Raw genomic sequence first — 23,424 nt, forward strand, 5'->3', positions numbered from 1 at the left:
CTTTTAAAGCACTGTTATATGTTTACATTTGGACAAAATCTGTTCTGAGTAATTTCTTGGGTTGGTTACCTGTAGAGTCTAAGGAGGAGCTTGACTTCAAGGACACGGAGCTGAAGATGTTAGTTGTAGGTCTAAAGGAGGTGACCACCACCAAGGAGGTGATCCAGACCCTGGAACAACTGCTGTGTGATGAAACTTCTCAGCTGGTTGATGAGAGGAACGAGGTGATGCATAGCAGAGACACTTTTCAGGACCTGGTGCGCCTCATGGACCAGCACAGAGTGGAGCGCACAGTGCAACTCTCCATTCTCAGGCAAGGAGACGATCAAGTACAAAAGTTGCACTTGGTGCAAGTGTTTACTATTCATCATGACCTTCCAAGTAGAATTTCATGTCCTGCAGCATTTATTTGTCCAAACCAAATTACATTGTTTACATTCAGTTTTTTAAAATGGAGTGGCTCGATCCCACTATGCAGTGTGATATAAGATTCTCAAACCTTATATAACATGATTTGACAATGATCTGCACTGAATAATTTTGGTTGTTCCTGACCATTGGTTTGTGACTCAGCAATGTGAAAGGGAAAGAAATTGAGACAAGTCTTTATGGCATGGCTGCACTCACACCAAGATTGTTTTAGACTGGAAAAAGCTAATAAATAATGGACCTGACTCACTTTATTGCTGTGTTTGTAACAGAATCTTGAACAAGTTCTTGGACAATTATCAGGAGGATTTGCTACCTTGGCATGAAAGCATTGAACCTTCCCTCTCTTCTATGACTGCTTGTATTAATGACCGCGAGGTAGCTATTTGTCCTCACATTCATACTTGTGCTAAAAGTTATGTTGGTGTTTGTTTTTAATATTCCTACATCTTTCCCTCTATATCTAGGCTGTTCAGCAGTTCATCCGTTTCCTATATCGACTGGCTTCTCTGAACAAAGACTATGCTGTAGTTATGTGTCGTCTGGGCACTAGGGAAGCACTCGTCAAAGCTTTGGACAAGCATAGCACCAACTTGCTAATGGTCACAGAGCTACGCGACCTCATTAACGATTGTGAGAAGTATGCCAGCCTTTACAAGAAGATGACCACCAGTGTGTTGGCTGGATGCATACAGGTCATTAACTTTTGGAATTGTTCCTTGTCTGAGGCCTAACAGGGGCTGTCATTACTAACAGAGTACTAGAATTAATTTTTGTTAAATACATTTTTGATCTATACTAGGGTTGTCAATTCATTTTCTTATTCACGATGGAGATAAATAAATACTTACATAAATACTATTTTTTCAATATTTACATAAGTAATATAAGTTACAAATAAAACTGTTTAATAATGTTTCAACAATGCAGCAACATTACAGCTGTTTACTGTCAACTGTCTATGTAATACTGAGGTAGTTTTGGGTGCTAAAGTCCAGTAGTCACTCATCTGTTGAGCTGTATTCTTGTGTGCTCCTTGACTCACCAAAGCGATTTTCACACTAGTGTGTTTAGTTTTTAAAAGACAGGTTAAAGACATTGTACTTCTGCTACGCTCAAATTTGCCAAGACAAAGGTTGCAAACTATGACCGCATTGTGCGTTGAGCACAAATTGAAATGTTTTAAAAAGAAATTAACCTTTTAAAAGTTAGACATTTCTTCTCCGTTTTCTCTCTTTTTTTTTTTTTTTAAATTCCCACTCTGCAAAAACCCAAAAAAAGTGGATAGGTGCTTAACAATCTGAGTACAGTAAAAATATCCTATGATTTTAAAATGAAAACAAAACGTGATTAAAAAAATAACACATTATGGTTTTGTAATTAATTGTGTGCATAATTGTGTGTTAATTGTGATAGCCCTAATATATACTGATCTAGGATGAGTAAAAAAAATTCATTATGATGATTGGAAATATTTGTCAAAAAAGTCAATCATGTATGATTTTTGTTTTCCATTAGATGGTCTTGGGCCAGATTGAAGAACATCGACGCAACCATCAGCCCATTAACATCCCTTTCTTTGATGTGTTCTTGCGCAACTTGTGCCAAGGTTTGAGAACAACACAATATACTGTACTGACTTGAACATGATAAAAGCAATATATAATCTAAATGCAGCTTAATTTTGAATGTGTTTACAGTAAAGGTAAAGTTTTGCTTCACCTACCTGTACAGTAAAGGGGGTCTGATATGCTCTTCAGTCTAGTATTAAACCTTAGAGACTGGGCTGCATGCAGAGAGCTGAAACAACAAAAATAGGTTGCTGTCCGTAACCCCGGGAGAGATCCACCTATGGGATGGCATCCATACCTGGCCTCTGCAGAAGCATGTAATTGCACCAAGTCGGGCTGTGAAAGACCGGCGCGTGTGTCAAATGCCAGGTAAGGGCATGCCCATTACCTGAGTGCATAAATGACCTGCACGCGCTCCTGTTCCTCAGAGAGCAAATTCGCTTCTTGTGCTGCAAGTGGGGCACGCTTGGTGGATCTCTCCACTTGATGTTTCAGAGAACCAGGGTTACGGACAGTAACCTATTGTTCTTTCATCATCTCATGTTCAAGATCCACCTATGGGAGAAATGGACAACTCTCTGATTGCCCAACACACTCACAGTGATGCCCTGTAAGCCAGGGGATAGTCACCTAGATAGGTGATGCTTGACACATCCAATAATGATGTGTTTGGTAATACTATGCACGCAGGTGATAGAGGGCTTAAAGGAGGAAGGACCACTCCTAGGACAGAGTGATCTACCTAGCAACATCGACCCGGTAGTATCTGACAATTGTATGGGGAGAGGCCCAGCTTGCAGCAGAACATATGTCCTGCAATGGAACTCTCTGAAACAGAGCCCACGAGGCGGCCATGCCCCTAGTAGAGTGTGCTCTGAGGCTCTCTGGATGCTGCATTCCTTCAATTCATATGCCAAAGTAATAGCTTCCACAAGCCAATGGGATAGGCGTTGCTTAGAAATTAGGTTCTCCGTGTGCAGGGGGGCCCAGGAAATGAAGAGCTGGTCACTCGGCCTGATAAGGCTAGTCCTATCCATGTAGGCCCTAAGGGCACGCACAGGACACAGAGCATTCAACCTCTGATCCTTCGCAGAGGAGAAGGGAGGAGGATGAAAAGCAGAAAGCTCAATCACCTCACAGGTGAATGCTGGGAAGTATTTAGGCATAAAGGCTGGGTTGGGCCAAAGAAAAACCTTATCTCCACTGAGAGAATTTAGTGCAAGAGGAATGAACAGAGTACGCATGTAAATCACAAAATGTTTGGCTGAAGCCAGGGCAAGGAGTTAAGCTCCAAAAGGCTGTTTGGACAGAGCCTCCAGCACCATGGAGAGGTCCCACTCTGGAATAGTTCTTATAGTGACTGGAAGTGAGCGACGAGTGCCCTTCATGAACTGGCGAACCAGGGGGTGTTGACCCACTGTCGTACCGTTGAACCCAACATGGCATGCAGAATAGCTGCTAGGTAGACCTTAATAGAGGAAAAGGATTTACCACCGTCCATAAGTTCTTGTAGAAAACATAAAACATCTGAAACTGAACCTTTATACGATATCAGCCTGCACCTGTCGCAGTCATAACACCACCTGCAGTCATATAGGGAACTTGTGGAGGAGGCCCCACCATTCTATATGGTGGTGACCTCATGTGGAGGGAGCCCCATTTTGCATTCAGGTTTGCCCTCTCACGAGCCAAGCCCAGAGGGCCACCTTGTCTGGACAAGGGTGGTAGATTTCTCCATTTGCTTGTGACAGGAGGTCTATGCATAATGGTAGGGGCCATGGAATATATTTTAAATGATCTCCGGCAGCCACGGTGCCTTGGGCTGCCTGGGTACCACCAAAATGAGTGTCATACCCTGAACTCTCACCCTGGCTATGGTGGGGGCTATTGTGGGGGGGGGAAGAGGAATGCATAGAGCAGCACGTTGAGCCATGGATGGCCCAGTGCATCCACGCTGAGGGCTGTGTCCCGGTCCCTTGGCGAGGAAAACATAGGACAATGGGTGTTTTTGCACGAGGTGAAGAGATCTATGGCAGCCTGGCGAATCTCTCCCACAATAAGTCCACTACTTGCAGGTGGAGGAGCCAGTCTCTGTAGAGTGGGTTGCCCCTCGACATGCGGTCTGCACCCCTGTTCAAGATGCCCAGGACATTGGTTGCACGTAACGACAAAAAGTGCTACCTGCTCCACACTAAAAGCCTGTGAGCTAGTGCATGAAGCTTGTGGGAGTGCATCCCTCCTTGGCAATTGACGTGTGCTACAGCCATGGTATTGTTGCAGCGTACCAGCACATGATGCCCCTGGAGACGGGGCAGAAAATGTTTCAGAGCCTTCCATACTGTAAATAGCTCCAAATAGTTTATGTGGTCTGAGCAGAGTTCGTTTGCCCACACACCATTTACTATTCTGCCCTTATGGGTGGCTCCATACCCTGCTGAGGACGCATTTGTCGTCACCACTTTTCGCAACATGACCGCCCCAAGGGGAGTGCAATGTAGGACTGTGGCAGTTTTTTTTTTTTTTAACCACCGTGGTGGTTAATGACCCAGTCATCAATGGGGGGCGAGGGTGGGTGAAATTTATATCCCTATATAGTATAACAGTTATATTATATATATATATATATATATATATATATATATATATATATATATATATATATATAACAGTTATATATTATATATATATATATATATATATATATATATATATATATATATAAAAAAAACTGTGTAGGCTTAAATTAAATAAAAACCTGAATATAAAAAACTACATACCATGGGATACGGTGTTGCGATTGATCCGCAGAGAAGTGAAACATGCACGTTTCTCTGAAGAATACTTTATTTCATTTACAAATAAATATTAAATAAAATGTAAAAAAAAACACGGTTAGGTGACATGCCTGGAGATGGATCCTGAGATTTGTAGGCTACTGTTTTTGTTTTGTTTTTTTCCTTCCTTTCAAAGCCAACATATGGCTTCATCCAAATTTATTGGTTCAGTTCGTTCGATAGGCACAAATCCAAAATGTTCCCAGGTCGCCGATGTAACATTTGGTTTTCCAACAAGATCCATCGCAGCGGCAAGTGAAATTGCAGAGTTCGCCTGACTGGATTTTGCCGTGTTCAAACAAACCCGCGCCAAACTGACAGACAACACCAGACAACGGTTTGATTATGATTTGTGTGTTAATATAAAATCTCCCGCTATATGGTAGGCTATAAATACAAATTAATATAGCAACTGATAATAATAATACACTTGTATACAAAAACTTTGTACTTTTTATAGTGCCCACTCAAGCAGAAACATTAACGTGGCATGTGATGTGACACCACTGCAGGTAACACACTATGCGGTTGTCATGGCCACCGTCACAGCCCTAGTGCCATGAACGTAAAATCCTACGTTCCTCCAGTGCTGCTGAGCATGAACGCATCACCGTGACTGAGTGGCCGAGTTCTCGTAAAGGGTGGAGATGGAGTGATAAAACCCATTTCACGAATGCCCTCATTCTCAGAAGGCCCAGAGGCAAAAACCCGAATGGCTGATGCCATAAGGCCCTGTAGTCTGAGAGATGTGATTTTGTACCCTCGCCTTCTTGAACTGTTAGAGGCAATTAATTAAGGAGAGAATGTGCTTTCGTGATATAGACGCGTGCATGGTTATTGAATTCAGCTCCAAACCCAGAAATATAACATTCTGAGCGGGAGTGAAATTGGTTTTGCTTTCATTCACTCTGAATCCGAACGATGTGATGTGCGCAAACACATGAGCGTCTTGCATCACTTTCTCTCTCGAGTTGGCTATGATGAGCCTGTCATCTTTATAAGTTAGGATCCTGAGACCCGTCATTCTCAGTTGGGCTAAACCCACCTCTGCACAAAACACTATCGGACTCAATGAGAGACCAAAAGGACGTGGGGGAACCACTCAAAATTCAGAATGTGAGCTGGGCTCTCAACTGTATGAGAAGAGAGAACGCTGCTGAAACACAGCCCCCCCCACTGCACCCCCCTCTTTTTTTTTGCAAACTCAAGTCTGTACCCCTTGGTTATAGTTCGAGTCACCCACTCAGGGGCCGACACACACTGCCAAGCTGTTATGTGACTCGCGAGTGTCAATACCTGAACCGGGGATTCTTTCAGAACTGTTCATATACCCGGTTCGTCCATTTGTGATAAAATGGTGCCATCTAGCGGACAGCTTGGGGGCGACATGTGGGGCTGCCAGGGAACTAATTTATTTGATTTGTTTGATTTTTAAATGTTTTTTTTTGTGTTTTGAGGAACACTTGGTCCGAAGCCTTTATTAAATGTGTGAGAGCAGATAGCAAATCTCCCTAAATGCTCCTTCGATGCAAGGATGCCCTTCAACATGAACCGGGGGGGGGTGGGCACTGGGAATAGCGAAGCCCTAAGAACACCGGGTGGGCACCCACTGCTGGGGGGGGGCTGACCCCATCGAGCCCATCTACAGAAAGCCTTCTCTTGGATGGATGGGCTAGGAGGGCAAAACTCAGAGCATCAGACTGGTCGCTTCCTTTTGGGGTCAGAAGGAGTGGGGCTAGGGGGTTTCTTGGCTGCGGCAGAGGACGTTCTCCCCCAAGGCTTGGCAGAAGGGGTATTACCCTGGATCACAGCTGGAGAATTGCAGAAGTTAGTTGCGTCTTGGGGTCAGAAAGTCTCCAAAACTACAATCCGAAGTCACCTACATCACCACAAGTTGTTTGGAAGGGTTTAAAGAAAAAAAGTCTCTACTCTCATCCAAAAATGCGACAGAACTTCACATGGGATCGGGTTCTATGGTCAGATGAAACCAAAATAGAGCTTTTTGGCAATAAACAGCAGAGGTGGTTTTGGTGCACACAGAGAGGTAGCCATATGGAAAAGTACCTCATGCCCACAGTTAAATATGGTGGTGGCTCTTTAATGTTTTGGGGCTGTTTATCTGCCAGAGGACCTGGACATTTTCTTAGGATACATAGCATCATGGAATCTATCAAATATCAACAGATATTAAATGAAAACCTGACTGCCTCTGGCAGAAAGCTTAAATGGGCTGTGGTTGGATCTTTCAGCAGGACAATGATCCAAATCATACATCAAAATCAGCACAAAAATGGTTTACTGACCAGAAAATCAAGGTCCTTCTATGGCCATCCCAGTCCTCTGACTTGAAACCCATAGAAAACCTGTGGGGTGAACTGAAGAGGAGAGTCCACCAGTCCACCAGAGTGGACCTCAAAATGTGAAGGATCTGGAGAGATTCTTTATGGAGGAATGGTCTTAGATCCCTTGCCATGTATTCTCCAACCTCATCTGGCATCATAGGAGAAGGCTCAGAACTGTTATCTTGGCAAAGGGAGGTAGCACAAGTAGTATTTACTAAAAGGGTGCCAGTAATTGTTGCACACCTATATTTAACAAAGCTATTTGTTTTTGTATAAACCTGTGTTGTGTGTGCAATTGTTTGATGTCCATGAGAACAGAGTATTTTTGTGAATTTTTTTGAACAAAAGTTGAAAGGGTTAAACAATAGACAATTTGTCACAACCTTCTTTGCTCATATTTACCAAGGGTGCCAATATTAGTGGAGGGCACTGTACATGTCTGTATCACACTTCTAAAGTTCACAACGGTTGCATTAATTTATGTTCTTGTGTTTCCCAGGTTCCAGTGTGGAGCTGAAAGAGGATAAATGCTGGGAGAAAGTGGAAGTCTCCTCTAATCATCACCGAGCTAACAAGTTAACTGACAAGAATCCCAAGACATTCTGGGAATCCAATGGTTGCACAGGCTCTCATTTTATCAACGTTTACATGCACAAGGGGGTAGTCATTAGGTTTGTATTCTAATGTATATATTCATGTATATGTTTATATGTATGCAACTGGTCAGTGTGTGTAGAGCAGTGATTCTCAAAGACAGAATAGGTTAAGTATTGCCAGGAGTCCATGATTTTATTTATTTCATTTTGTTACAGTGGTGAAAATCACAACATTTATTAAGCTTTAGTTATTAGGTTAGTTATTAAGTTATAATTTATTCTTATACTTATTAACCTGTTTCACTCACCACTTAATTAATCAAAATCTCAGTAATTCAATTTTTTCACCTGAGAGAAATAAAGAAAGGACAAGCTATCTTCTTATCAATTCATGTTTATATATGATTTTTGTTTGTTTTTTCTCCTGCAGGCAGCTGGCAGTCCTGGTAGCCAGTGAAGATTCAAGTTACATGCCAGCACGTATAGTAGTACTGGGAGGAGATGATCCCACAAACATCAATACTGAGCTCAATACTGTAAGAAAACCTACTGTCCCATCTACAGTAACAGTGTTAATGCAGTGATCCATTCTCTTTGATTGAAGGCTTTACTTGGTGTTTATCAGGTAAATGTGCCACCGTCTGCTAGCCGTGTTGTTCTGCTGGAGAATATGACCCGCTTCTGGTCCATAATTCAGATCAGGATAAAGAGATGTCAACAGGTCGGGCAGCAACATTTTTGTGCTCTTCTTTTTGGTTTTTGTATTTTGTTAAAAGTAACACAGCTAAATCCCCATATTTCTTGTGGATGTTTTGTAAACATAGTATCTAAGTTAAGGAAAAAGGAATCATTCTGAATTATTGCATATGTTTTCCCATTAGGGTGGTATTGATACTCGAGTGCATGGCTTTGAAATTCTGGGGCCAAAGCCAACATTCTGGCCAGTGTTCAAGGAGCAGCTGTGCTGCCGTACCTACCTCTTCTACACAACCAAGGCTCACACCTGGTGCCAGGAGATCCTAGGAGACCGGGGCCAACTGCTGCAGCTTTTCAATAAGTGAGTATGCACTGCTTGTAAGAGCCCTTTATTATTTATCCTTTATTTATACAGGTGAGTCCCACTGAGATTTTAAATACCTTTTGCTAAGAAGCACTAACCAAGATCGCAACAACAAGAATGAATTTATCAAAATAAAAAAAAGGCAGGTGGCTTGACGGTTATGGTTCTGGGTTATTGATCGGAAAAACAGTGGTTTAAGCCCCAGCACTTCCAAGCTGCCACTGTTGGGCCCTTGAACAAGACCCTTAACCCTCTCTGCTCCAGGGGTGCTGTATCATGGCTGACCCTGCGCTCTGACCCGAACTTCCTAAGATGCTTGGATATGCGAAGAAAATTCATTTCACTGTAATGTATATGTGACCAATAAAGACTCTTTATCAAAACACAAAATGTACACATGTAATATTAAAAAAACTCTGAAGGGCCTGGGAACAGTATAAACAAATCATTTAATAAAAAGTTGTGCTTTTTTTTAAATAAACCAAACCAAAAAAATTCAAATTTATGCAGCTAAGTCCTTGTAATGAGGTGATTTGATTATACTGATTCTCTGCTTGATTATACAGCTGACCATTGGAAGTCTTAACTTACTGGTAAAACCTGACCACAATGTCTGTGAATGTTTTTAGTCATTCAGGTAAGTCAGCATAACTGGATTTGTATAATCTTGAGCATGTTTCACCATTCATTTAAGGTGCTTCATTACAGAACAGTGGGAAAATTCCTTGCATTTAATACTCTGTCCCACGGGAGGCATTGAAGTCAAGGGTGTGAACTGGTGTGAAACTGCTGCGATTAATGTGTTATAACTGCATTTCAAGATGATAATTGGTCTCTTGCCCAGTCATACAGAAATGGTTGCATCTTGAGAATGATGACCTCCTTTATTAATCTTTTGTTTTGAGTACATGTGCAGGTCTAAGAAGGGTGAGTTATTTTCAGAGTGCTTAGAGCAGCTTGTGAGATCTGTAATAGCAGAAGTCAATAAATGGGAGCAAGCATATAAAGTAGTGTCATATGCATGAGGAAGGCTAAACATCATGTTTATTAAATGAAGAGGCAGTGCTATTGACATAGATGGTTAAAAGATAAATTGCCTGGTATAGAGCCATGGGAGAGACATTGAAAAACACATAAGGGGGAGAGTAAAAGTTTACGCAGTTTTCCTCTACCCCAAGTGTAGTTACTTGCAGCCAGGACAGGTTTGGTGCCTGAAGTTTGCTTTTGTTTTGCGCTCAGTGTAGTAGAAATATCAAGAAAGATCTAAATTTGTGATCTAAGCAAGTTATTCTATCTTGCAGTCCTATGTAAGTATTTTTTTCTGCTGTTTTTATGTACTGATTAATTGACTTGCTGTTTTTTGTGTTCTCTCTTGTTGTAAGGTTGAACAGTGCTCTGCGTCATGAACAAATGTTTGCTGACCGTTTCCTGCCTGATGCTGAGGCTGCAGAGGCTCTTGGCCGAACTTGCTGGGAGGCTCTAATCACTCCTATTGTACAGAGCATCACTCTCTCTGGTAATCAGTCTCTGTGTATAGTCTGGTCTCAATATTTAACTGCTCCCAGACAACATACTCACTCAGTAACCAGTGGAGATGTCAGTGTTAGTGTTTGATGGCATGATTATATTGTGAGGAATAATCAGTGTTTTGCACCCCCCCCCCCCCATGTAATTTATTTGGAGACAAAATTGAACTATCCAGTAACCAAATGCCTTATAATACTTGTTTATGCTAGATTTATTCCCTTTTATCTTTGAAAAGATGCATGCAGGCACAAATCTAAAGTTGGACAGGTGTTTTGTTTTTCTTTTTCTTGTTTTAAAATTGAAGCTCCAGTATACATACAGATGTTATCCCTTCATAGTGTTTAGGTCCAACTTGCCTCTAACTTTTCCCCACCTTCCTTAAAACCCTTTGTGCCAGGTACCTCAAGGCCATATTGCCTAGCAGCCCTTAGCAACCATATTCCATTATCTCTCCAGTACCCAAAATACATGAGAGTAGAGAGGCCCTCAAGAAGCTTCACAATGATGGAAAAAATTATGGAAAATATTCTACACTTAATAATGAAAAGAATTGTTTTTGTTTTATTAATTATCTTAATGTTAAGTGATAGTGAAGCAGATTCAATGTAGCCAGTGTTTTGTTTGTCGTCTTGGACAAAATTCCAATCGATCGTATATATCCAAAATGCTCTCACGCTCTAGATCAGTGGTCACCAACCTTCTTCCTTGAGATCCTCCTTCCTGCAGGTTTCATCTCCAACCAAAATCTAACACACCTGTTTTAGTTGATCAAGAACTTCTTAAGACAATGATTAGGTGGTCAGGTGGGCACACTTATGGTTGGAGCTGAAGTCTTCAGGAAGGTAGATCTCCAGAAACAGGGTTGGTGACCACTGCTCTAGATTTAACCCTCCTATTATGATATGGGTCAATTTGATCCATTTCCACATTTGATAAAGGTTTAATGCTTTAATCTGTTCTTTGCTGATTTTGTGTGTATTTAAACTGTGGAAGTCATTTTGACCCATAATATAATGGATATAACTTTTTTCCAAACATAATAGGAGGATTAAAGGCATTTTTTTTTTCAGTGAGAATAAAACTGAGGTGACGTCATTAAAATCAGAACTAAAGTAGGTTCCCCTTCCCAAGTAGATGGCCAAGTTCAATAGTTTGTAAACTGAAGCTTAATTAATCGTGGTTATATATGAACTATCTAATTACACAACCCCTAGTGAGAAGCACAAAAAGTGATTTTTTTTTTTTTTTTTTTTTTTTTTTTTTTTTTCCCCAGCTTGTCTTGACCTTAATGTAGAATATTACATTTTAATACTTCTGCCATGAAGTAGTGGAGGCATCATGTTTTTCGGTCGTCCTTCCGTCTGTGTGTCCATCTGAGATTCTCGTTAGTGCGATATCTCGAGAATGAGTTGTAGAATGTTTGCATTCACATCAGCACTGTTGATGTCGGGTTCTGTTTGTTACTTACTTGATTTAGTAATTTTGTGAGTTTGTGTTTTTTAATCTGATGTATTATGTGTAGGTACTCAGGTTTTTTTTTCCATGCTTCTGTTTTGGTTTTTAACAGAGAGCCACGTTCTGAGCCCATTGGCCTGGTTGCTCAGTGAGTACTTGGAGAATTCCGAATCTTCAAAATGCTATAAGAGCAGGGCTGCCATCTTTAATTCCCGTGTGCGTCGCCTCACCCACTTACTGGTTCACGTGGACACCAGCCGAGTGGATATAGAAGAACTCAAACCTCCTGTCAAATCCAGTGAGTGAAGCAGCACCCTAATCTAAAAAATCTCTCTCTGCATTATCCTCCATTTGCCATACATTTAAACTTTCCTATCATACAGAAAAGCCTGCCAATAACTTTTACTTTAGCGGTGTGTTTTCTAAAAGAAATGTATTTTCTTTATTGATGGAAATGAGTGATTCGAACCCTGCGTTCACACAAACACGCATCAACACATGAGGCAGCTGTTTGTTTCCTGTCTTAGTGTGCTACCTAATGCTGTTAGGCTGGCAGTGGTGACAAGGTGATGGGACAACAGACAAAAAAAAATCTGATCGTCAATGAAATGTAGTCATGAAGTGGTAAATCAAATCCAAATGACTATCTCTAGTACCATTTCTTTTGAATTCTAGACAGTGTACAATAATGTCCTGAAACAAAAGTGCACATGATGGGATAGTTTATCACCTAGTAGTAAATTACTGGGTGTTCTTAAACCTATTACCATAGAAAAATGGTAATATATAACAGGACAGGATTAACAATACTATTTAAATATAGTAAATAGTAAATATGTTGGTGCCTGATCTGACAGCTCTGTAGGTTTTTTTGTTTGTTTTGGGGGGTTTTTTTGGTCTACATTCTATAAATCAGACAGATTTTTTCAAAGCAGTTAGACTTCTGTATTTCAAACTTTTTTTTTTGTTTTCAGAAGGTATCAACAGAAGCAAAGATGTAAAGAGTAAGTAACAGCTTAGAGAATGATCAGCAATTTTTTTTTCTTTTGCAAAATTTTTGTTTGTAATTGGGTTTTTCATCAATATATCCATCCATCTATTCTGTGAGAACAAAGCACATTTCATAACCTTTTATTTATTTTACACACACACACACACATATATATATTAGGGATGTCACAATACCAAAAATGTAGTAGTAGGTACCACCAAAAGTACACAATACTCGATACCACAGCGTGGTATAAAAGTTAAATAAAAAAAAATTAAATTAAAAACTCTCCTGGAGGACATCCTCCTCTGGCTGATACTGGCAAAAAGAGGGGGGGGGGATATTTCAGTTATCAAACACTGTCAGACAATCAGTACATGTACAACCAATATTAACCTGATTAAGACAATACTCTGGTTAAGAAACTACCATGTAAACAGCAATTTTTAATTACCTTAATCCGACTGAAGTCATACTCAAAGTAAACACAAATCGAATTAAGACATATTTAGTATTTAGTCACGTTATCGACATGTAAACACCGTAATCACACTATTAACGCCGTGTGGGAGTTTTCACCGCATTTTGCGACAGGAAACGTTCACACACGGCAGTGCTCAACCGATTGACGGCAAACAAGAGAGCACGGCTGTGTCCAAAACCACGTACTTACCTGCTATATAGTAGGAGAAATGCATGTATCTGAGCTACTATATAGTAGGTAAGTACGCGGTTTGGGACACAGCCCAAGGCTTCAAGCAGTCGTCTATTTGCAAGTACAGCATGACAAATAATTTACTGCACTTGAAGCGTTCATGAAGTTACAAATGAAACACCCAAAACTGTATATGGTACCATAACGAAGACCAACTGCATAATACGTGAAATTCTGGACGGAACGTCGGGCGACGTGGCGCAGTGACTTAATGAACCTGATAAAAACCTGAAATAAAACCTGAACATGAAAGGAGTATTCTAAAAGCAAGTCATGTAAACACCTTAATCACAATATTGTCTTACTCAGAGTAAGGACAATAATTAGATTACTGCTGTCCATGTAAGTGTAGTCACTGACTAATAAAACAGTGGAGGCTACAAGTGCTAAGGTGCACTTCTAAATGCATGCGTACACACACATACACCCCTTATACTCTGAATGCAAGCATTAGTTTAAATTCACTGATATGGTGGCAGGCCAAAAAGATTTATTAAAAGCATGAACATACGAATAATTATTAGTGACATTAGGCTACATTTTGCTGACAGGACACGGGCTGAATGGAGATGCATGGTGGCCCATTCGGAGGTAATTTATAACGTTGCAATGTGTTGGCGTCTTTAACAAATACCTGGCTATCGCTAACATTACATGGAGTATAACGTTAGCTGATTTCACGGCCACAATGCCAGCTGCCTCAAACAAACATAATATAGGGACAGTCTTTCAGGTGCTTCGCCAAATTCCAGGTGTTTCCTCGCTTTGTTTGAAATGATCGATCGCATCGGTTGCACACCGGCTTCAGAGCATGAATTATATGTTTGCTGTCATCCGCCTCAAATGTGAAGTATTCCATATTCGACTCTTACCACCTTTCCTCTCAACGAGTCGTGGCGCAGCTAAACTTGTCGCCATCGTCTGTAGTTTTTCCCGTGTGCTTGTAGGCGTTCTTCTTCTTCTTTACCACTTGTAGACCGACTAAAACACTTGCGTGTATTTGCTGCCCCCATCAGTTCTGGAAGAATCGCAATTCCGGTACCATCATTACCATCAGTAACTATGCTACTGCTGAAAAACAAGTACCGTCACGTTTTAAGAATGTTGGTACCGAAGTATTGGTACTCGTGACATCCCTAATAAATATGTGTGTATATATGTGTGTGTGTGTGTGTGTGTATGTATATATATATGTGTGTGTGTGTGTGTGTGTGTGTGTGTATATAATATATATAAATAAATAAATTTAAATTGTGCTGTTTCCAGTTCTGGAAGTCTTCATTGTTCTCAGTTGAGCTTTTGATAGCCATGCTCCTTTTTTGCTTCCATATCACATAAACTTCCAGTCACTGTGGGCACTTCTGGTGAATTATGATGTGAAACTGATAACATCTTTTTCTGTTATTCCTGGAATTCAGATGGTAAAGAAGGAAAGAACAAGGAAGCATCTGGCGTGACCCCTTCCTCCTCCTCATCTGCTGTTAAGCCCAAAGTAAAGAACACCAGCAGCATTGCTGGCATTGCACTTTGCTGGCAGGGTGTCGTACAACGACAGGTAATTCGATGACCTATTAATATTTTTGATTTCTGATCAAGCTTATAAAGTACAAATTGCTGGATTTGTTTGTGTGTGTTACCTCCAAATGTGTAATTCAGCACATTTATCTAAATGTGACAAGATACAGTTTGTAGTCAATAAGCTTTGTGTGTTGTGCAGGTGAAGAAGTTTCTGGATGTAACGTACAATCTCCCAGACTTTGTGGAGCGCTACAAGGATATGTACTTGCGCCTGAAGAATGCCATGGAGGAGCTTTTTGGCCAGCAAACAGCCTTTGTGCTGGCACTGCGCCAGGGTTTTTCTGCAGCATTGTTGCAGCTTTCCATCCTTACTGCCATGCATGTGAGTCCACTGTACTGCAGGAACACACATTTGGTCGCAAGTTTGTGCTTTTGCCTGAAAGTGCTTATTGGGTGTGAGGATGAGTAAAAGTTTTTAAACATCTTTACCACAGTGCTGTTGAGCACTCAGTTCTGATTGGTAAGATGTTTGTTAATTTTCCATAACAGCAGCTCTGGCAGTTGGATAGTTGCAAGGTTTTCATTAATGCCCTTGTTCTAAAATGTTATTGTTTCAATAGTGATAACTAACACAAGGACTTGTATGAAGCATGCTCCACAAAACTGATTTAAACTGATGTGTAATTGATGATATGGCAAAGCTGTCTGTGAGGAGACATTTATTTAGCATTTTTAGAATTTTCAGTGTTTTGTAACAGCTTTTTTTGTTTTATAAACATTGAGAGTGGTAAAAAGAAATGCTGGTGACAACTGGATCTAACTTATTATTATTAGAAGTTTATTTTATTGCGCCTTTCTACACGCTCGAGGTCGCTTTACAATTAGAAAGACGACACAAATAACACAACGCAAAAAAATCATGACGGTGTAGTTAAGAGTCACAGAAACAATAGGCAAAGAGATTGGGTTTTGAGTTGGCTTTTAAAATCTTGTACAGAATAGGGTAAGGTTACTGAGGGATTGCGGAATAGAGTTGCAAAGTGAAGGGGCTACCATGTGGAAAGCTCTACCACCATGTGAGTACTGCTTGTAACGTGGACTGAATAGTATTTCAGTATTAGATGACCTGAGAGAGCGTGATGGAGTGTAGGGACGGACGAGATCAGCAACGTATGAGCGGGTTAGATCATGTAAGGCTGTGAAAGTGATGAGGAGAACTTTGTATTGGATACCATATGAGTGAGAGAGAACACTGGCTGCTAAATTTGGGATGTATTGCAATTTATTGTTCGTTTTAGTGGGAGGGCTAGAAAAGACAGCATTACAATAATCAAGCCGAGAACCATTGAAGGCATGGACGAGGGTTTCGGCATCTTTGGTGTTGAGAATGGGGCGAGGTCTAGCAATATTGCGAAGATGATAAAAAGCTGCTTTTGTGAGACAGGAGATATGTGAGTTAAGAGTGTGGAGTCAAAGATAATACCAAGGTTGCAGACGGTAGGGGAGGGTATGACCAGTACACCGTTAATATCAATTAACTGATCAGGAGGACAAGATGGAACATGCGGCGATACTACTACTAGCACATGGTTGTTTTTTTTCCAGTATTGATTTTGAGGAAAATTACTTGTCATCCAGTAATTAATGTCCTTGATACATTCAGATAAGGAATTTGTGGGGAAAGGAGCAGATAAGGTGTTGTGCAGATAATGTGAGCTAACATATAGCGTTGTCGTCAGCGTAGCAGTGGAAATTAAGGCCACGGGGGTGAATAATGCGATCTAAAGGAAGCATGTAGGTGATTAAAAAGCAGTGGACCAAGTGCAGAACCCTGAGGAACACCTTGAGAAATAGAAACAGACTTAGATTTAAATTGACGATTGGAAATGAAGTGCTGACGAGCAGAGAGGTAGGAAATGAACCAAGGTAAAGCAGTGCCAGAAATTCCAACAGCAGAAAGCAGAAAGAGAGCTTGTTTTAACAATGTTTCACAACGTTTACATCTTAATCTAAGCTGTGATTCTCTTATATATCTGCTTACTAGGTGAGTGAACGGTTTGCTCAGTACATAGACCACATGATCCAGGAGAGTGGAGTGGATACTGGGAATGTGGAGACCCTAAACAAGCTGCAGCAGTTCCTGGAGCCCATGCTGTTCCTCTCAGGACTTGAGTTGGCCAACACGTTTGAGCACTTTTACAGGTGTGAGAAATAGGAGACTCCTTTATAAAGCTGTGCATGGAATTACACTAAATATAGATATGTGATTATTTCTTGGAAATTATTATTTTTTTATGGTTAGGGGTTCTAGCATTCTAAATGGGTTCTACTTGGATGCTTTTCTGAACACCATTTGTTTTAGGGTCTAACAGAGAACCTTTGAGGGTTACATTAGAGGGGTAAACGGAATAATCTTGTAGCTAATAAAGACTCGTAAACCACTCTTTATGGGTACAAGGATAGGATCTTGGTGTCTACCTTAGTGAATACTGAATGCAAAGCGTGGATTGGTTAAGTTTAACATCTGTATTTTGACACTTTGCTTTTTCTTTTCAGTATAATGTTTAGATTAATTAATCAAAAATTCCAGCTTTAATTAATGAATCACACAGAATTCCCTTATTATTTCACAAGTAAGCACATGAAAAGTCTAGAGTTGATTTCAAGAGTGGCATTTGTATTTGGAATCTGTTGCTGTTAAGTCTGAACATGAAGCAAGCCATCATTAGGCTGAAAAAAAAATCAAAACAAACCCACCAGAGAGAGAGAGTGAGAGAACAAAATCATTAGGTGTGGCCAAATCAACTATTTGGTACATTCTTAAAAAGAAAGAATCCACTGGTACCTCATGTTATGGCATGGGCTTATATGGCTGGCAGTAGAAACTAGTTCCCTATTTATGTTAATTATTCAAGTACTGACCAATACAGAACGATGAATTCTGAAGTATATAGGGCTATATTATCTGCTCAGATTTAGCCAGATGCTTTAAAACTCATTGGACGGCACTTCACAATGCTGACAGACAATGACCCGAAGCATACTTTTTGAAGTATGAAGACCCAGCCTTTTGGAGGAGTGTTCTTTGGTCAGAAACAAAAATGTAACTGTTTGGCCATAATGATTAGCACGGAGTATTGAGGGGAAAAGGGTGAGGCTTTTAATCTGAAGAACAGCATTCCAGATATGAAGCGTTGGCGTGGCAGCATCATGTTGTGGGGTTGTTTTACTGTAAAAGGGACTGCTGCCCTTCAGAAAATAGTCGGTATCAATAGAAAGGAGTGTTATCTAGAAATGCTAAAGCAAGACCTCCAAAGTTGTATCTAAATGTTTTAGCGACATGAGAGTGAAAGTACTGGAGTAGCTATCACAAATCCCCCCAAAAATTTCTGGACTGAAACAAAAAGGCGTGTCTGAGCTAGGAGTCCCACAAACATGACTGAGTTACACCAGTTCTGTCAGGAGAAATCAGCAAAAATTGCACAAAGTGTTGTGAGAATCTTGTAGAAGTAAAATCTGGTGGTGGTTGTTATTGTTTTTAAAGTGAGGGAAAATAGTAAGAAGGCTTTCCATTTTTTTTTTCTTACTTTGTAGGTACTACCTGGGGGATCGTCTGCTGAGCCAGGGTAAGGTGTGGCTGGAGAGTGCAGTGATTGAGCAGATTGGTACCTGTTTTCCTGAACGTTTTCCCCAGCAGATGCTGAGCAATCTGAGTGAGTCGGATGAACTGCAGCAGGAATTTCACCTCTACCGTCTGCAGCAGCTGGACAAGAGTCTACAGGATATGGATGAGGAGGTGGGAAATGAAAATATGAGATCAGACTGCACTATTCTGATATTAGTACAGAAAGAATCACGCTTATAAATTCATTCAATTTTAGGCATATACAGTATCTCACAAAAGTGAGTACACCCCTCACATTTTTGTAAATATTTGATCATATCTTTTCATGTGACAACACTGAAGAAATGATACTTTGCTACAATGTAAAGTAGTGAGTGTACAGCTTATGTAACAGTGTAAATTTGCTGTCCCCTCAAAATAACTCAACACACAGCCATTAATGTCTAAACCACTGGCAACAAAAGTGAGTACACCCCTAAGTGAAAATGTCCAAATTGGGCCCAAAGTGTCAATATTTTGTGTAGCCACCATTATTTTCCAGCACTGTCTTAACCCTCTTGGGCATGGAGTTCACCAGAGCTTCAAAGGTTGCCACTGGAGTCCTCTTCCACTCCTCCATGACGACATCAATGAGCTGGTGGATGTTAGAGCCCTTGTGCTCCTCCACCTTCCATTTGAGGATGCCCCACAGATGCTCAATAGGGTTTAGGTCTGGAGACATGCTTGGCCAGTCCATCACCTTCACCCTCAGCTTCTTTAGCGAAGCAGTGGTCATCTTGGAGGTGTGTTTGGGGTCGTTATCATGCTGGAATACTGCATACTGATCATGCTCTGCTTCAGTATGTCACAGTACATGTTGGCATTCATGGTTCCCTCAATGAATAGACGTATGAGTGCTGCCAGCATTGCTGCAGAGGTTGAAGGGGTGTGGGTTCAGCCTGTCAGTGCTCAGACCATACGCTGCACACTGCATCAAATTGCTCTGCATGGCTGTCGTCCCAGAAGGAAGCCTCTTCTAAAGATGATGCACAAGAAAGCTCAGAAACAGTTTGCTCAAGACAAGCAGACTAAGGACATGGATTACTGGAACCAAGATAAACTTATTTGGTTCAGATGGTGTCAAGCGTGTTTGGCAGCAACCAGGTGGGGAGTACAAAGACAAGTGTGTCTTGCCTACAGTCAAGCATGGTGGTGGGAGTGTCATGGTCTGGTTCTGCATGAGTGCTGCCGGCACTGGGGAGCTACAGTTCATTGAGGGAACCATGAATGCCAACATGTACTGTGACATACTGAAGCAGAACATGATCCCCTCCTTTCCGAGACTGGGCCGCAGGGCAATTTTCCAGCATGATAATGACCCCAAACACACCTCCAAGATGACCACTGCCTTGCTAAATAAGCTGAGGGTGAAGGTGATGGACTAAACCCTACTGAGCATCTGTGGGGCATCCTCAAATGGAAGGTGGAGGAGCACAAGGTCTCTAACATCCACCAGCTCATTGATGTCATCATGGAGGAGTGGAACAGGACTCCAGTGGCAACCTGTGAAGCTCTGGTGAACTCCACGCCCAAGAGGGTTAAGGCAGTGCTGGAAAATAATGGTGGCCACACAAAATATTGACACTTTGGGCCCAATTTGGACATTTTCACTTAGGGGTGTACTCACTTTTGTTGCCAGCGGTTTAGACATTAATGGCTGTGTGTTGAGTTATTTTGAGGGGACAACAAATTTACACTGATATCCATGCTGTACACTCACTTCTTTACATTGTAGCAAAGTGTAATTTCTTCAGTGTTGTCACATTAAAAGATATAATCAAATATTTACAAAAATGTGAGGGGTGTACTCACTTTTGTGAGATACTGTATGTGTGTAGGCTCTTGGCTTTTCCCTGTTATGAAAAGTATTTGAGACTGGGTTTGTGTCCGTGAATACCGAGTAATTGTGGACTGTGTTTTGATCAGATGATGGATGATCAGGTGTCTGAGCCGGAAGATGAGAGCGAAGTAAAGGTGCTGGTTTTATCTCCACGTTGTTGGGCTGTCTCTGCTCCTTGCTACATGGAGAATCCCATCAGATATTTCCCCCAGAAGCTCTGCAGCTACCTGGACGAGTTCACTGACTTCTATTCCAACAGTTAGTTTCCACGTACATGCTGTGTTCTCCAAACTTATTGTTTAGGCCTGCAAGTAACAGGTCACTAACTGCATTACAACATGACTGACATTAATCAGATAATCTGTGACGACATGAGAATATTATCAAGCTTTTCTCAGTCAAATGAGGCACCAAAACTAAACCAAGATTAATGGTATTCTGTGCATTCCATTTTTTACTGGTTCTGCACACTTTTTATAAATGATACGTTTTGTTTTCTTTTCAAGCCGTAATGTGTTCAATTCCAACCAGACAAATTCAGAATAAAGGCAAAATAAAGATTAGCTGGCTTTCTCTAACACAAACACTCTGCTGCCTGCCTGTGTGCACATTAGGTGGATTGTTTTCGCCTCACACACTAAAACGTTCATCTCGTAGACATCATTCAGTTACAGGCCATGTTCATTTTCAACCCGTTGAGTTGTCATACGAACATTTTAGCCAAAGTAGATCATGTTTTCTGATAGGGTAGGAAAGATGGAAAGATAACTTTAAAGCTAGAAAACTAGATAAGGTAGGACAACTCGATACACAGCAGTTAATTAGCATTATTCGGATGTTATTCAATTCAATTCAATTTTATTTGTATAGCGCTTTTTACAATAGACATTGTCTCAAAGCAGCTTTACAGAAATATCAACATGGTATACAGATATTAAAGGTGTGAATTTATCCCAACTGAGCAAGCCACTGAGTGGCGACGGTGGCAAGGAAAAACTCCCTAAGATGTTTTAAGAGGAAGAAACCTTGAGAGGAACCCGACTCAGAAGGGAACCCATCCTCATCTGGGTAACAATAGATAGTGTGAAAAAGTTCATTATGGATTTATATGAAGTCTGTATGGCCTTAGGAGAAGCCGTAGTCCCAGCAGTCTGGAATTAGAGGAGATTTGAGCTCCATCCAGAGGCAGAAAGGATCTGGGATCTCTAGTATCTCCATAAATTCGTGTGGGGCTCGGTGAAAGGAGAGAGGGAGAAAAAAGATTATTATGACTGCGAAGTAGTAGAACAGAATCTAGTCAGGGTAGGCTTGAGTAAACAAATACGTTTTAAGCCTAGATTTAAACACTGAGACTGTGTCTGAGTCCCGAACACTAATAGGAAGACTGTTCCATAACTGTGGGGCTCTATAAGCGAAAGCTCTCCCCCCTGCTGTAGCCTTCACTATTCGAGGTACCGTCAAATAGCCTGCATCTTTTGATCTAAGTAGGCGTGGCAGATCATATAAAACCAAAAGGTCGCTTAGATATTGTGGCGCAAGACCATTTAGTGCTTTATAGGTTAATAAAAGTATTTTATAGTTAATGCGAGATTTTACTGGGAGCCAATGCAGTAATGATAATATCGGTGTGATATGGTCGTATCTTCTAGTTCTAGTTAGGACTCTAGCAGCTGCATTCTGGACTAACTGGAGTTTATTTATATTCCTACTGGAACATCCAGACAGTAAGGCATTACAGTAATCTAATCAAGAGGTGACGAATGCATGAACTAGTATTTCCGCATCATGTAGTGACAATATGTTTCTTATTTTAGAAATATTAATGAGATGAAAGAAAGCTATCCTAGTAATATTATCTACATGAGCATCAAATGATAGACTGGAGTCAATAATCACTCCAAGGTCTTTAACTGCTGTACATGATGAAACAAAGACCATCCAGAGTAACCATGTGATCAGAAAGATTACTTCTAGCTACATGTTTGCCTAATAAAAGTATTTCTGTTTTATCAGAATTAAGTAGAAGGAAATTAGTTAACATCCAACGTCTTATGTCCTTTACACAATCCTCAACTTTACTAAGCTTCTGTCTGTCCTCTGGCTTCGCTGAAACATACAACTGTGTATCATCAGCATAACAGTGGAAGCTAATTCCATGTTTACGAATAATTTGACCTAGGGGTAGCATATATAAAGTAAAGAGCAGTGGACCTAAAACAGAACCCTGTGGAACTCCAAAAGTAACTTCAGTACGCATGGAGAAATCACCATTTACATCTACGAACTGATAACGATCGGTCAGATAAGACCTGAGCCAGGAGAGGACTGTTCCCTTAATACCAACAACATTTTCTAATCTATCAAGGAGAATAGTGTGATCTATAGTATCAAAAGCTGCACTAAGGTCGAGTAACACAAGCAGCGAGACACAACCCTGATCAGAGGTCAGTAGAAGGTCATTTATTACTTTAACTAACGCTGTCTCTGTGCTATGATGAGGTCTAAATCCTGACTGATACATTTCATGAATGTTATTCCTATCTAAGTACAAGCATAACTGCTTTGCTACAACCTTTTCTAAAATCTTAGAGATGAAGGGGAGATTTGATATTGGTCTATAGCTGGACAATTGAGACGAGTCAAGGTCAGGTTTTTTAATCAGGGGTTTAATAACTGCTAATTTAAGTGATTTAGGTACATAGCCAGTGCTTAGGGAAGAATTGATTATATTTAAAAGTGGTTCAATTACTCCTGGACAAATCTGTTTAAACAAACATGTAGGTACGGGATCTAGTATGCAAGTTGATGAATTGGCTGAAGAGATTAATGTAGCTAGTTCGGTCTCTCTAAGCGGAGCAAAACACTCTAAACATTGATCTGAT

The 23,424-nt window shown here is 40.8% G+C and overlaps 1 protein-coding gene across 5 annotated transcripts in view; it reads left to right on the forward strand.

Moving 5' to 3' along the window:
* Nucleotides 1–23,424, forward strand: part of LOC128605375 (cullin-9) — a 67,278-nt gene that overhangs the window by 22,838 nt on the left and 21,016 nt on the right. For 3 of the 5 annotated variants that reach the window (XM_053620748.1, XM_053620743.1, XM_053620747.1), the window contains 16 exons: nt 76–313; nt 702–807; nt 897–1,124; nt 1,948–2,038; nt 7,676–7,847; nt 8,203–8,308; nt 8,398–8,493; nt 8,654–8,829; nt 10,215–10,348; nt 11,927–12,112; nt 12,789–12,818; nt 14,939–15,075; nt 15,238–15,420; nt 17,083–17,240; nt 18,633–18,834; nt 20,629–20,800. In XM_053620748.1, the coding sequence (XP_053476723.1) occupies nt 76–313; nt 702–807; nt 897–1,124; nt 1,948–2,038; nt 7,676–7,847; nt 8,203–8,308; nt 8,398–8,493; nt 8,654–8,829; nt 10,215–10,348; nt 11,927–12,112; nt 12,789–12,818; nt 14,939–15,075; nt 15,238–15,420; nt 17,083–17,240; nt 18,633–18,834; nt 20,629–20,800 (2,415 nt within the window). The remainder of the gene's footprint in view (nt 1–75; nt 314–701; nt 808–896; nt 1,125–1,947; nt 2,039–7,675; nt 7,848–8,202; nt 8,309–8,397; nt 8,494–8,653; nt 8,830–10,214; nt 10,349–11,926; nt 12,113–12,788; nt 12,819–14,938; nt 15,076–15,237; nt 15,421–17,082; nt 17,241–18,632; nt 18,835–20,628; nt 20,801–23,424) is intronic. The other 2 variants (XM_053620744.1, XM_053620745.1) reach the window with 2 other exon arrangements.

Source organism: Ictalurus furcatus, chromosome 3 (assembly GCF_023375685.1).
Source record: "Ictalurus furcatus strain D&B chromosome 3, Billie_1.0, whole genome shotgun sequence".
Taxonomy (NCBI): domain Eukaryota; kingdom Metazoa; phylum Chordata; class Actinopteri; order Siluriformes; family Ictaluridae; genus Ictalurus; species Ictalurus furcatus.